The following is a 13,954-nucleotide window of genomic DNA, read 5'->3' as shown; positions in this document are numbered from 1 at the left end:
TTGACCCGTTGTCAGAATCTTGCTTTTTCAATTGATGACGGAGGAGTCTCTAACTGGATTAGGTCAGAACTAAAAGGTCAAAGGGTTATCTGTAACTGTTAGTATCGGCTTAGTGCTGAAATAATTAATATATCTCTGCGAGTTACTTCTTTCAATTTTAAAATGATCACTGGTGGCGTGTCGATGCGGTATCCATATCTCTCTGAGTCCAGTCCTGCAGTCCAGGGTTCCACCACGGTTGGCGGGGAACTAAGCGAGAATAATGAAGCTACGTACTTGGGTCGTTGGAAGCCGAAGGGTCCGGTGTCAGTGGCGTATTTCCGGTCTTGTAGTTAATGGAAGCTTCGCTCAATGAGCCGAATATTAGTCCGAGGGACTACGGAGCCAGCCCAAGACAGCTCGCGGCGGAAGGACCGCAATTCGCTCTTTCGCTCGCCTGTCATTGCCAGATCGCTTTTCGAAAATTGGCTGTACCTCCAATTCCACCCTCCCCCTCTCCCCTCTATACCAGCACACCACTCACCCTTACACCCTTCTGGAACCAACACGAGGGACAAGCAACTTTGAAACCTAAGGTTACTTTCAAAAGTATACAGGTTTACTGTGTCTTTGTTGTTTACCCACTCCTTCATCTCATACTGAAAAGGGTCTATGTCTCTATAGTTTTTTATTTACTTGGATCCCTGATTGGTGTAAACACGAGTTTGTAGTAAAATTTGATAGCTGACAATTTGGTCTATATATTTTGGCTATCCAGGAATGAAGCTGAGAATACCCAATATGGCTACCAGAACAGGGGTAAGACTTGTTATTGTGTGACGTAGTACTACCCCATCTAAAAGCTCTCTATAGGATGGTGGGGGGATGTCCAAGAGTGTCTTACCCCTCGAAGGGAACACGCAACCCTCCCGCGCTCCTAAATTCCTTATTTTTAATCGCTTATAACGTCGTACGAGCATTTCCGTTGAAAAATTTTCGATTACGCTTTTTACCAAAAATAAAAAAAAAAAATACTTTTCATCCCAGTACTCTACTCTAGTCTTACACACACAAACTCTCTCTCTCCATTCCAAAAATCGATAACTTTATAATTAAAAATTTTGGCGAACTGCCCTTTGAAAGTTTCGTTAAAAGGCGAAATATCCTACGACTTATTCTTTTCTAAAATATGTCTGTCCAATAATTGCCTACGATATTATGCCTACATTTTGCAATCTGCGGAATGCCGTGCGTCACGTCACGTGATAAAACCATGCAAATCCAAATATTTTTACGTGGAAATTATGTCTCCGTTTCGAGTATGTCTGTAGTCTGTAATCTCGTCTTATCTGTACAGTAAAATTATAATATAATAGTTGAAACTCGAAGCTTCTGTTTGATACGAAGTTTTTTTGATTATCATTAACGCGAATTGGAGTGCGTTTCGTTTGTCCTCGTCATTGCGATTGCGATTGCGATTACTAATCTTTGTATTTTCCAAAATTGTCTACGACGAAATGAAACCAGCTGACACCGGTCTCTCCCAATATCGCCACGCTGCAAGGTGATCATTTAATAAACTTATTTTATCGTTGAAGTTATATTGATAACGATTATTTAGTTCCTATAACGGGGGAAATGCCATGCAATGCGCCGCTGCTCTAATCAATTTTTTTTTTGTTTCTGTATTGTGAAATTTTATGACCTTTTAAAACAACATCTATTGTTTTACAATCTGTTTAATTTATTTCAATTTTATAAGTAATAGAAAAATAGACCTACAAAAATGTATTTACATAATAAACAATAGGACGACTACAAATACAAACTTCCTATTGCTAGGATAGGATAAGTTTATTTAAAATTTTTATTTGACTCATTTTAATGAATCATCACCGCTAGGTTAATTATAATTTTAAAACCTAGTTCATCCTTTGATTATTTAGTTTCATTTGATTTAAAGTTGTTTAGAGAATTTTGTCGATTTGTCTAGACACTTTTTATCGAAGGCTAATAAATATTTCTTTATATAATCGCGCTTAGTTGACAAAATGGCGGATTAATACGCGGTGTAAAAGACGTCCTTAGGAATTAGATTGTATTGCTTATCGTGACCTAATTTCGTACAAGGTTTTTTTTATCTAACACGCTTAATAAAATAATTTGCCAGACGACTTAGAGATTGGGTACTTAGTTCGTAAATTTAAGAATATCTTAGATAACTGCCTCGTTTAGAACATCGAATCTATAAATGCAAATTCATCTAGAACAAGAAACCATGAAACGGTTCTGGAGAATAGAGTTATCTCAGTTGTGACGTCAGTACATAAATAAAACGTCACGGGATTAGTTAGCTTTGGCAGTGGTCGGCCATCTTTGGTACCTCCTTGGGCTTGGTTTTATGGGCAGAAAGCGTTGGTGACGTTACACTAAGGCTTCTGATATAGCTAGCTCTATTAGAAGAAATAATCTATAATTATTTGAGACTATTTTAGTCGCGATAAATAGGTTACGGGGGTTAAGCGTTGCGTGACGTCATTTCCAAAGTTCACACGCGTATTTCTTTTCAGTTATTTGCTCTTGATATACCGTTATTGGGCCTTATCGGAATGGCTCATGCACTCGTTCTGAAAGTTCAAACAAGATAATTTGATCAAAGATTTAATTTTTAAATAAGTCGTGGGAAAATAAACTAAGTTACTAAAAAGGGGTAATAAGAGTATAAGGGAATGACGCTTACCATGCATGCACTTTTAAAGAAACGGGGATAACCAGTCGGCGCCGCTACCGCGTCATGTACTTAGGCACTCGCCTTAAGTGATTGCAAACATTTTTTATAGCTTAAATACAAATATTCCCAATTTTCATCATAACAAACTCCTTTAAAGGAGACTGTTGAGGTTTTTTTAAATTGGAACTCATAATTGAAAATGAAAGATACGATTGTATACCCAAATATAAGCTGATTTAGTTCTTAAGTACGAACTGAATCGAACCATTTTTTTAATACGACAAGAGTTGCATGGGAGTTTAAAAATATGGGCCAAAAGTGTCCCGGGAATTTCTCGCCTTGAACCGATAAATATGGTTTGAAACGTAATTTACAAATTAAAAGTTGTTCCTTGGGCTTTAAAAAGGTTAGGGAAAATCAGCCCTGAAAATGTCAGGGAAACTTCAACCTAAAAGCTTCAAAGTCAACCTTAAAAAGTCGGGGACCTGAAAATCTGTCAAAATATAAAACGGAAATAAATTTCGTAGGAGATGATAGATAAATGATGAATTTCTTAGATCTGGATGATCTGGATTTTGAACTAATTTGTCAAATTTTTTGGAGGATGGGTGGTGGGAGAGGGGGGGGGTTCGAATGAGAGAGAGCGGACCGGTTCTCAACTTTAGACAGGCTTAACTCAACTCGTCATCATCTCCGGAGGCTTGAGTGGCCCGGGATTCTATTTTTAGTCCCAAAAATATGATGGCTCCCATCGCACCCAACCGTAAAAACCTCCTCGTCGTCTCCAGAGAGGGAGAAAGAGAGAACTTGGCCCGTCTATACTTCTCAGAGAAGTTAAATCCCCCCGCACAGTTACTTTGCAAAACAGTTTTTCTAAAATTTTATTTTAAAACGGGGGAATTTTAAAGATCCGAATATTTGGTTGGTTTTCTTTTTGGAGTGAAAATATATATTTGCGCTGAAATCGAGACACTGATATTGCTAATATGTATTGGCTTTTAGTTATCTGAGGAGATTGTGGCGGAAGTAGTATTATTCTACTATAATAACAGGGGTTTCCTCCTATACTATTTAGGAATTCAGCTAATTAGTTATGCATCAGTAGGTTTTTGAGATTTAAAAATGGACGAAATTATGGAATGGAATTATTTTCCAGAGGTCTATATTATCAGTTAGGGGAGTTAGGGGGAAAGATACTGCAGCGTAGCAGGAAAATATTACACCCTAGTCGGCAAGTATACATTATAGTAGGACCTCAAATAGTTCTAGAGTTTTTAATATTTGGGGGAATATTCTCATCCCTCGCGGTGCAACGTTATCAGGACAAGTTAACCGATTCAAACTGAACTGCTACCCTTCCGTTACGGTCTGGCAACACTTGGGAAACATTTTAAAAAAACCTTAGTGGAAATCTATAGAGACTTTTGAGTCTCATTTAAAAAAAAAAGAGGTCGTGAACCCGTTTTCACGTCAAATCCAGGAGAAACGTCCGCCTCTTTTTTAAGAAATTCTTCTTTTTATAATAGAAAAAAATTTGGAATTCTTTGATCATCAAATTGGAGAGGTGGTAGTTCGGGAAATAAACATTTTAGCTGGCGAAAAGTTTTTATTAGAATATAACCTTACTATAATAATACCGCGCTTTTTCATACACAATTTCTTCTTGGTTTTTTGGCAATTTTTAAACTAAAATGTTTTTGATAGGAACCGTAGCGCAGCGTAGAAGCAAACCCGATCTTTTACTATACGGAGCTTGCTTGAATCGATTCCTGGTTTTAGTTTGAAAGAGAGGTAGTAGCCCTAACTTAGTACCTAGGAGCCAAGCTTGAAGCCAGCGTCATGGGAAATGCTTTTTCCTTCATTTTAAAACTGGTTTAAAAGCGGCACACACACTCTGTTCTGTTCTGTTTACGCCTTGGAAATTTCCATACAACTTGTCAAATATGTTAAAGCTCTAATTTTAAAAACTTTTGACAACTTTTTATATTATATTTTTTTTTCTTTCTTTGAATATATTTTCAATTCGGCCAGTTTTAATTATTCGTCTGAACTCGTTAAATTATTCTTTATGGGATTTCGTTTGGTGCATCAAAGCATGCTAAATATGGACCCAGGTGTCATTATGAAGTGGGCTCTTAAAATGGACATCAGGGATAAGCTGGGATCAAAGTTCATCTGATGTTTTTTTTTAATTAAAGTTATAATGAAATGTTAGGACAAACCTGAAATGGTTTACAGTTTATTTTTACTATTATTAGGTGTGTTTTTTTTTCTTTTAACGAAGTCTGGATAGAAGTTAGACGGATTTCTTAGAAACGTATTCTTGGCAAATGACTCTCTTCTCCTCTGTAGCTCCGGGCTTGCTTAAAGAGTTTTTGGTTCCTACTATTATGGGGTTATTTTGGCAACAGTTACTCCTTCCTTGCCGAGACCCGAGTGTTGATAGGATAACCGTTTAAACCGCAAATTAAGTGAAACTCTAACCTCTATCTGGCCCTGAAGTTAATCGACTTTATAACTGGAAAATGGAACCACGCTTAATTGCCACTTAAGGCTTTATTAACGACTTTTAAGGATTTTTCCACGAGTGACGGCGAGTTCCCGTCATCTCAATGAATTGCCTAAATCCCCAATGAACTTGATCGATTCCAGGTGAATTTAATCGATTTTCACAGGAGAATTTAATCGATTTTTCCCAGCAGAATATAATCGATTTTCCCCGGTGAATTTAATCGATCTCCCAGCAGAATTTAATCGATTTTCCCCAGGAGAATTTAATCGATTTTTCCCAGGAGAATATAATCGATTTTCCCCGGTGAATTTAATCGATCTCCCAGCAGAATTTAATCGATTTTCCCCAGGAGAATTTAATCGATTTTCCCCAGGAGAATTTAATCGATTTTCCCCAGGAGAATTTAATCGATTTTCCCCAGGAGAATTTAATCGATTTTCCCCAGGAGAATTTCCATTTGTCGAAATGGTGTCAAGATTACTTAAAAACTCGGCAGTCTCTCATTTCGTAAATTCGATGTTTTTCTTAGTCTTAATTTTTTGCGCCTTCTAGCCTAGGGCCCTAGGTCAACCCTTGTCACAAAAATGAGTTGCTGCCGTAGCTTGAGACAGTTTGGCTGGCGTACTCCCAAAAATGATGGCGTTGCCGCCAGTCTAGCTTCTAAAAAACCCCTAAAACTGGCGCTTTATTGATCATTTTGTGACAAAGATCGTATCTTCTTCTTTTTTGGATCACGTGGGAGTCAGTCCTCCTTCAGCTTCACCCCAAAAATATTCCCCTCGGAAAATATGTTGGAATGCGCTGGCATCAACGTTTCATTCTCCCTTTTTTTTTCTCTCTCTCTCTCTCTCTCTCTCCCTCATTTCTTTTTGAATAGCTAAAAAATTCCCGTAAAAAAGGGTGTGGGTTCCCTTTTTTATTTTTTTTTGTACCATCCACGAAAAGTTTGGAGCAAAAACCTTTCTAATTACCTTAAGGCGGATGAACATCAAATATATTTACGAGCTCGAGGGGCAACTCACTTCGAACGAAAATCCCACTTTGAACAACTGCAATCTTCGTAATGAAGTTTAAGTCGTGAAATGAAGAAAATTTATAGGAGTAACTTCAAATTAATTTATATGAATTTTAAGTGACTTCAAATTAATTTATACGAATTTTAAGTGACTTCAAATTAATTTATTCATGCTTAAAGGAATCCAAGTCGATTTTACAAGAATTCAACTGGGCATTTTAGAATTTTTGAAAAATATTTGTAAACACCACCTGCACCACGACTTGCCCTCTGAAAAATTATACCGTGTACATGGGCCTTTTGTTAGAAAGTGGGGGAGAGATACGCTATTATCCCGAGAGAGAGAGGACCACCGCGGGGGGGGGGGGTTAGAGAGGTAAATCCCATCTCTTCATTTCTCTTTCTCTCTTTTTAGCGTCAAAAAATGTTTTCTCTCTATTTGGAAATTCCATACCATTGTATCATCGCGAGAAAACGAGAAAAATAACAGATTCAAAGAAAGTGTGTTTCCAGTTGTTGTTTTTAAAGGGGAGTTAGAGTTCGCTCCTGTAGGATTTTTTGGTTAAGAAACGTAATTTCGGGCTTTATTATATTTATCTCACCTTTATTTAGTTCTAATATATATTAAGTTCAAATTATTTTTAGTTTGCTAGTGCAAATACCAAGTTTATCTATGCTCTATTAAAAATAGCTTCATTATCCCTTTATGCAAATGAATCATCATCCCCTTTTCTTCACTTTTTTGCTTTTAAATCATTCTCAGGATTATTGAATAAATTCGCGTAGTTTTGCCAAATCCCGATGAACTTATTAATGAATTTGGAGTTAAAACCTTTTGGCTTTTATTGTTTTTTATGGAATAGAGGGAAATACCTTGTCGGAGTTGGAGTGAGGGGAGAAAGAGAGAGAGAGAGGGATTCCAGACGAAGCGGGAAGCGTTTTTCGTCAGAGTACGGCGTCTGCTATCATCGTGAGTGCCCGACGCCGCCACCACCGCCACTAGCGTGAAAAAAACTAAAAAAGAAAAAAAAAGTTATCCGGGGAAGCGAGGCGCGCATGCTCAGTACGGTGGCGTGGTCGTCAGGGCCGCAGACGCGACGATTCCGCCCATTGAACGTTGCCAGACACGAGAGAAACGCGCGAGCCGAAGGATTCGTACGAAGACATGTCCGCGTTTTCAGCGTCGGCTCGCTTTACTAAATCGTGAATAAAAAAAAATAACAGTTGGTAGTAGTTTTCCTCCTACGGTGTTAGCGGATAACCCCGTTTTTCTGCCTCGGAACGAAACGGGGTTGGCTTTTTTAACCATGATTAAAATGCCATTTCGCCGGGCTTAATTAAAAACGATATTGTTAGGTTTAGGCTTAGCTCGGGAAAGATTGTTGTTTGTCGGTGGTAGCGAGTAAATATGATGGATGAAGCGAAGAACGGTATGCCGGCTTACGCCTCTCCGCATCTGAAGAAAGTGCTCCGGAGTTACCAAGCCTCGGCTCCCAACAGCCTGCACGGACCGAATAGTTTGTTGGGGGCATCTTGGCCGGTACCAGCCGCCGCCGCCTCGGCTTCTACGTCGCGAGGGAACGATGTGGGTTCGCCCGTGCCACCACCCCATACCATGGTCATCGGGGGGACGGGTAGCGCCGCTGAGAAAGCCGTGTACAAGACGGTGACCGACGCCGCGGCAGCCGCGGCCTTAAGCAAAAAGTCCTTGCCATCGGCGGCGTCCTCGGCTTCGAAGAGTTCGTCTCATCTGGAGTACGACCCGTTCTTGGCGCCTCCGCCTTTTCCCATTCAACAGCCGCCGATCTTCACGCCGCCGGACCAGAGTCGTTGCGAACGGTCCGAAACGATTTTGGAAGCGGAGACCATCTCGTGTTTCATCGTGGGCGGCGAGAAACGCTTGTGTTTGCCGCAGATTCTCAACACTGTCCTGCGGGACTTTAGCCTGCAACAGATCAACGGCGTTTGCGACGAATTGCACATTTTCTGTTCGCGGTGCAACTCGGAACAGTTGGAAGTGTTGAAAGTGACGGGGATCTTGCCGATGAGCGCCCCGAGTTGCGGTTTGATTACGAAAACGGACGCGGAACGCCTGTGCTCGGCCTTGTTGCACAGCAACCCGCCCAGAACTCCGAGTCGCGATCTCGAGGAGGACGACAAGTGCCCCTACGCCTTCAAGGTGTACCACGAGTGTTTCGGCAAGTGTTACGGCCTCTTGACTCCCGACTGGTACACGACGCCCTTTTCGCGTTGCGTCGAGTGTTGCGAGTGCCGCGGCCTTTTGACCCCGCAGAAATTCGTTACTCACTCTCACCGATCCAAGGAAAACCGAACTTGCCATTGGGGATTCGATTCCGCCAACTGGAGGGCCTACGTCCTTTTGGCGCGCTCCGAGGACGTCAAAGTTCGCAAAAAATTGGAGGAAATCAAGCTACGATTCGACTACAATCACAAGTACAAAAGGAAACAGGTTAGACATCTTTTTTATTATTATAAGTCTCGGCACTGGGTCAAGTACCACCAGTTACGTAATATTTCGGGACCAACCCCACGAAAACCCCCTCAAAAACGTTAAAAATCAAAAAATAGCGTAAATCTGACCGCGAAAAAACGGACAAGGCTAGTAGCACCTAGATATATTTTTCTTTTGGACCTAAAAATAACCCCCAACTTGTAGTAGCTCTTCGACAACGTGCGCCTCTTTCGTCTCCCTCTTGCCTCCTCTACCCCGTGATCCATCCTCCCATCTCTGTCTCTATCCTTTTTGAAGGTAAAAGCGCGTCCTGGCGCGTAGCACCAACGGCGGCAGCGGGAGACTACGTCGTATATTCAATGTCAAACCCAAGGACACGCGGAACCGTCCGTAATCGATATAGGAATATGGCCGCGGATTTTACTCCCGCCATCTCCTAGCTAGGAGCCTAGGATTAAACGTTGACCGAGGCTTAACTGGCCACTATACTAGCGTACCGTACGACGACGTAACCGGCGTCTGCGGGGCGCGCGCCAAAAACGAGATTCTTCCTTCCCGCCTTTTTTTCCTCCACGCGCTTCCCTAGACAGAATTGGAATTTTTAGTAGACGTAGAAAAAACAGATAGTAATGGCAATTCTCCGCCTTGACTCTTTTAAATTCTACTCGAATATAACGTTGCCTGTCACTAGTACCCTAAATTAAATTTTTGCCATCTACTTTAGCCTATTTTAAGCGCACTTTTACCCGTTTCATATCACGAATAAGTATAGAATTTTCTTTTCAATTTGATTATAACGTACTAAAGGTGTTTCCCAAATCAAAAATCCCCCCGTCTGTTACACGTAGCTGATGATTTTCATAAATATTTTTCAAGGGTAATGATAGGGATAAAACCCTGTACACTCCTGTACCTTTGGATATAGGAAATAGCTACGTAAAGGGCTAATGAAATCAAAACATTTAAAAATTACAAATTATTCTAAAATGTCAGGATTGGAAATATAGATTTATTATAAAAATAGGGGACGACTTGTTTGGCATCCCACACTTAACTATCAAGCGAGCGAGCAACATACCACCGTGTTTAACAGAGTTTAAAGAGTGGCGCGGTGCATTGTGGGCCAGTAGCGTTTGCAATCCTTCGCTCTCTCTCTAGAGTGTTTCTGAGATGTATTTGAGCTGCATTTGCTCGGGGGGTAGACGGTCGTCTGGGTGACGCTCGTCTACGTCATAGCTACAGCTTGATATTTGGGCCGTATAAACAGATCGATTTTGCAGGCAGCTCTTAGCTTGAAGATAAAGAGAGAGAGAGTAGTGTGTGTGTGTGTGTGTGACTGAACCTTGGGCTGAACTGAAGAAATAACCCTAACCGTACCGAAACGTTAGCTCTGCTTAAGCCTGGCTTTACCGTCGCCCGCCTATCTGACGCGCCTACGCCTTTGACCCTTAAAGGGACACTGACTATCCTTCTAGTCAAAAAGCCCAATATTCATTTGCTAAGCCTAATTATTTCTAATAGGAAAATTACGTTTAATCAAATAAATTATTTAAATGAATTTTTAAAAAATGGGTAGTGATAATGCCCCTTTAATTTCCCCATACTTCAGCGATCGCCGAGGGGCAAGATACTTTGTTAAATCTCGTATTTTATAATTGCGAATATGCCACATTTTTTTGTGACAAGACTTAAAGCAATTTATAGTTTGAAATTTTCATTAATACTTAATCGAATTTTGACGAATTCATCGTTAAAATGTTGTACTAGACCATCTTGAAGAGTTAGTGAGTTACCCCTCGGTTTCGAGCGCGAGCTTTTTATTTTTAATTCCAAAGGGGCATTAATGAACATGTACCGAAAAATCTTTGTTTAGATTTAAAAAATATATAATTAGTTTGAAGTTTGTACGTTAGTTTGAACTTTTCCGTCTGTTTCATTAATAAAATGGTAGGGTTATATTTATATATTTGAAAATCAATAATTACGTGGAGTATTTGAAGTGTACTTGTATGATCCCTCCCACCCACTCGCCTTATCGGTCGCTGCTGCTGCTGCTATAAGGCATTTCATTGATAACTATATATATAGGAGGTTTGCCTTTGACAATGCAATCGTTACGTATTGATTTTGTACGTTTGATGTTGCCGTCTCTTTCTCTCTCTTTTTTTTGTCCTCGATGATTGCCAGAAATTGGTACTAGAACTCGGACTCGGACTCTTGTAAGGGGTACAGTTTAGCCTAGATGCCTCCTGTTTAGCGCTTTTATGGGAGGGATTTTGTATCCTTTTATTTAGTTTATTTATTATTTATTTGGAAGGTGGTTCTGGTTTGGCCTTATTTATTATTTTATCCCATTTGTTTTATGAATTAATATCAATTCCGAGTTGCTAAATTAGGCCTAGTAAATATCGATTCAAAATTAATTTTAAACGAAAATATTTACTAAAAATCGATTTAAAATTAATTTTAAACGAAAATATTTACTAAAAATCGATTTAAAATTATTTTAAACAAAAAAATTGATTAAACATCGATTTAAAATTATTTTTAACGACCATATTTAGTAAACATCGATCTAAAATTAATTTTTTAACGAAAACATTTACTAAAAATCGATTCAAAATTATTTTAAACGGCCATATTTAGTAAACATCGATCTAAAATTAATTTTTAAACGAAAACATATACTAAAAATCGATTCAAAATTATTTTAAACGACAATATTTAGCAAATATCGATTTTAAAATTATTTTTTTAAACAAGAAAATTTAGTAAATATAGGTTTAAAAATACTATATTTTGCTTGTGAATCCGTAAATCGCTCTACAAGCCAACTGTTTAGTTTAGGACTTTGGGTTAAGGAAGCCCCCATGACAAATAATATTCTTCATGAGTGAGAAAATAAATACGGGGAAAACACCAAAAAAAAAAAGTCCTGAATATCTTCATTTAGTTATTCTTTTTTTTTTGTTATTATTTTCCGTGTACTTTTCTGTTTCAACAAAGAACGAGTCTTTTTGTGTTGTGCGCGCACCTTTTATATTAATACAATACAACTTCTTAATATAAAAAAAGAATAATTAACCCGCACTGTTCTATCAAAATGATGTTCTCACACGCCCTAACACCACCAATCAGGGGTACATTGGCAAAAAACGGAGACGTGACAGAATTCGGGTGAAGGCCAGTATAAATATAAAACAGATTTATTCTTTGAAATTTTCGAAGTGACTTCGCCTGAATGCGTTATTCAATGATAATGTTATAATATTAAATATAGATTAATCAATTAAGTTAAACTTGATTAACGCGGTATTTTTTTGTCACTTCTTCGCAATTTGTCACCAACCGCTGACTGTTGACGTAACCCAAAGAAACGAAGCCTTTATTTCAAACTAGGATATAAACAAGAACCAAAAAAATACTTTCTCGTCATTGCGTGTGTAACTGTTATTATATAGTTATCACTTGTTTAGACGGGGGGGGATTCTAGAGGCACTTCCCTTGAATCCCTTCCCCCTCTCTCGGGTTTTAACTTAATCCGTGTGCAGTTGTTGTCAGTATAGCGGTCTGTGAGCATCTCCTCCATCGGTAAATTAATGTTTGTGTACGAGAGACACAAACAAAGCTACAAACAAACGTACTAACGGTACGCCAGTTACGTGTAGTGTAGATAAAACCGTAAAAGAGATAACTAAAGAATATATTATTGTCCTTAATTTATTTTCTAACTATATCTGCGGGTTTTTTTAAACAATAAAAGGTTTTCATAAAAATGAAAATAGAACTACGTAATATATGGTCTAGTACATTTAGTGTACATTAGCGTGTAAGAGAATTCAGTTTTCGTATATTTTAAAACTGGCTTATACAATTACTAGAAGAATTACGTATTAACTAACACTTGGTCGTTGACATCTGTTGACGTCAGTCTACCGTGACGTCGGAGCTTCTCTTTTTTTTATGTGGTGGTGGTACCATTACGTACTACAATAAATTGTAATTTAGAGCAACTCCAGTAACACGTGGTGTGATCATTTTTAGGCCTTTTTTTTTTTGGTCCTGAAGAGTTGCTTCGTTCAATTTGTTGTCATGGCAACAAATTTTTAGCGGAAATTATTAAAAAAAATAAAGGAAGTTTATTTACTTAATATGAATATGAACATGGGATAAACAAACAAGAAAACCCCTTTGATGGAAATTTATATCAAAACAAAATTTTCTCATTAATTTCGTTATTGAAATACTGTTAAGAGTAACCATGGTAACAACCCTAGCTAGGATGAAACTCTAATGATCGCTGACACCTTTATAGGCTAATTATAAATTTCCACGAAATCCATTGAAAATTTGAAATTGAAAATATCCAGACTTTGAAGATGAATTTTAGGAACGCCCCCTCATCTCCCCCCCCCCCGGCTTTAATTTGCCTAGGAAATTCCGCGTGGTTAAACCATCTCAAAGACGAAGGTCCTGGTACGAGCAAGTGTTAGAGTAAAACTTTAAAGCAATGTGGCAACGAACCCCTTGGTACCGGCTTTATTTATTTCACAAATACTTCTAAAATTATTTGCAATGATTACCCGGCTCGCCTTGCTATGAAATTGGTTGCGCCTATCAAAAGACGGATTGTACGTTATGGTAATACTTATTATAATAGCTAATTTCGTAAATCGATGTACCATGTACCACCTCTCTCTACCTCTCGGCCACTCTGTCCATATCTCTAATGTATATACATATATATTTTCGAAGGTGCCTGGAAAATATCTGCCGTATAGAGTAGTGACACCCCGTGTTATCTTCTCGTAGAGAATAACGCCATCGAAGTTAGGGATCCCCGCTTTAATATTACTTAATGTATACCGTGTTGTTCCGGTTCAACGGAAATTTTGAGGGGTTGGCCCCTCCATTCGTCCTTCCCACACCCACGTAATTTTAACCCCAATAATTTTATTAGTCGATTAAACAATTTTGTTTTTGCAATTAATTAATAACTCTTATTTTATTCGTTCAAATTTCGATATAAATCGGTAATTATCGGCTATTTGTATTTTCGTTTCTTCAAATAATCGATTATTTAATAATAATTTTCCTTAAATTATCGGTTAAACCTCAGATCGAAATTAATATAAATATACAATTACTGCAAAACAATTCAAATTTGTTAATACTCGATTAAAATTAGTCGAATATTCTTCCGTTTTAATCGATTAAATTTCGTAAATTCGCAATTATTATAAT

The 13,954-nt window shown here is 38.5% G+C and overlaps 1 protein-coding gene across 1 annotated transcript in view; it reads left to right on the top strand.

Moving 5' to 3' along the window:
* The window catches only part of Snoo (Sno oncogene), a 78,607-nt gene that overhangs the window by 11,103 nt on the left and 53,550 nt on the right, over window positions 1–13,954 (top strand). The window contains exon 3 of the mRNA XM_089857313.1: window positions 7,101–8,707. Within this exon, the coding sequence (XP_089713439.1) occupies window positions 7,646–8,707 (1,062 nt within the window). The 5' untranslated portion in view covers window positions 7,101–7,645. The remainder of the gene's footprint in view (window positions 1–7,100; window positions 8,708–13,954) is intronic.

Source organism: Phalangium opilio, unplaced genomic scaffold, assembly GCF_054372755.1.
Source record: "Phalangium opilio isolate 3A_F unplaced genomic scaffold, DU_Popi_V2 ptg000011l_1, whole genome shotgun sequence".
Taxonomy (NCBI): Eukaryota; Metazoa; Arthropoda; class Arachnida; order Opiliones; family Phalangiidae; genus Phalangium; species Phalangium opilio.
The sequence above is the reverse complement of the archived record's forward strand: the minus strand, read 5'-3'. Positions and strand labels throughout refer to the sequence as shown.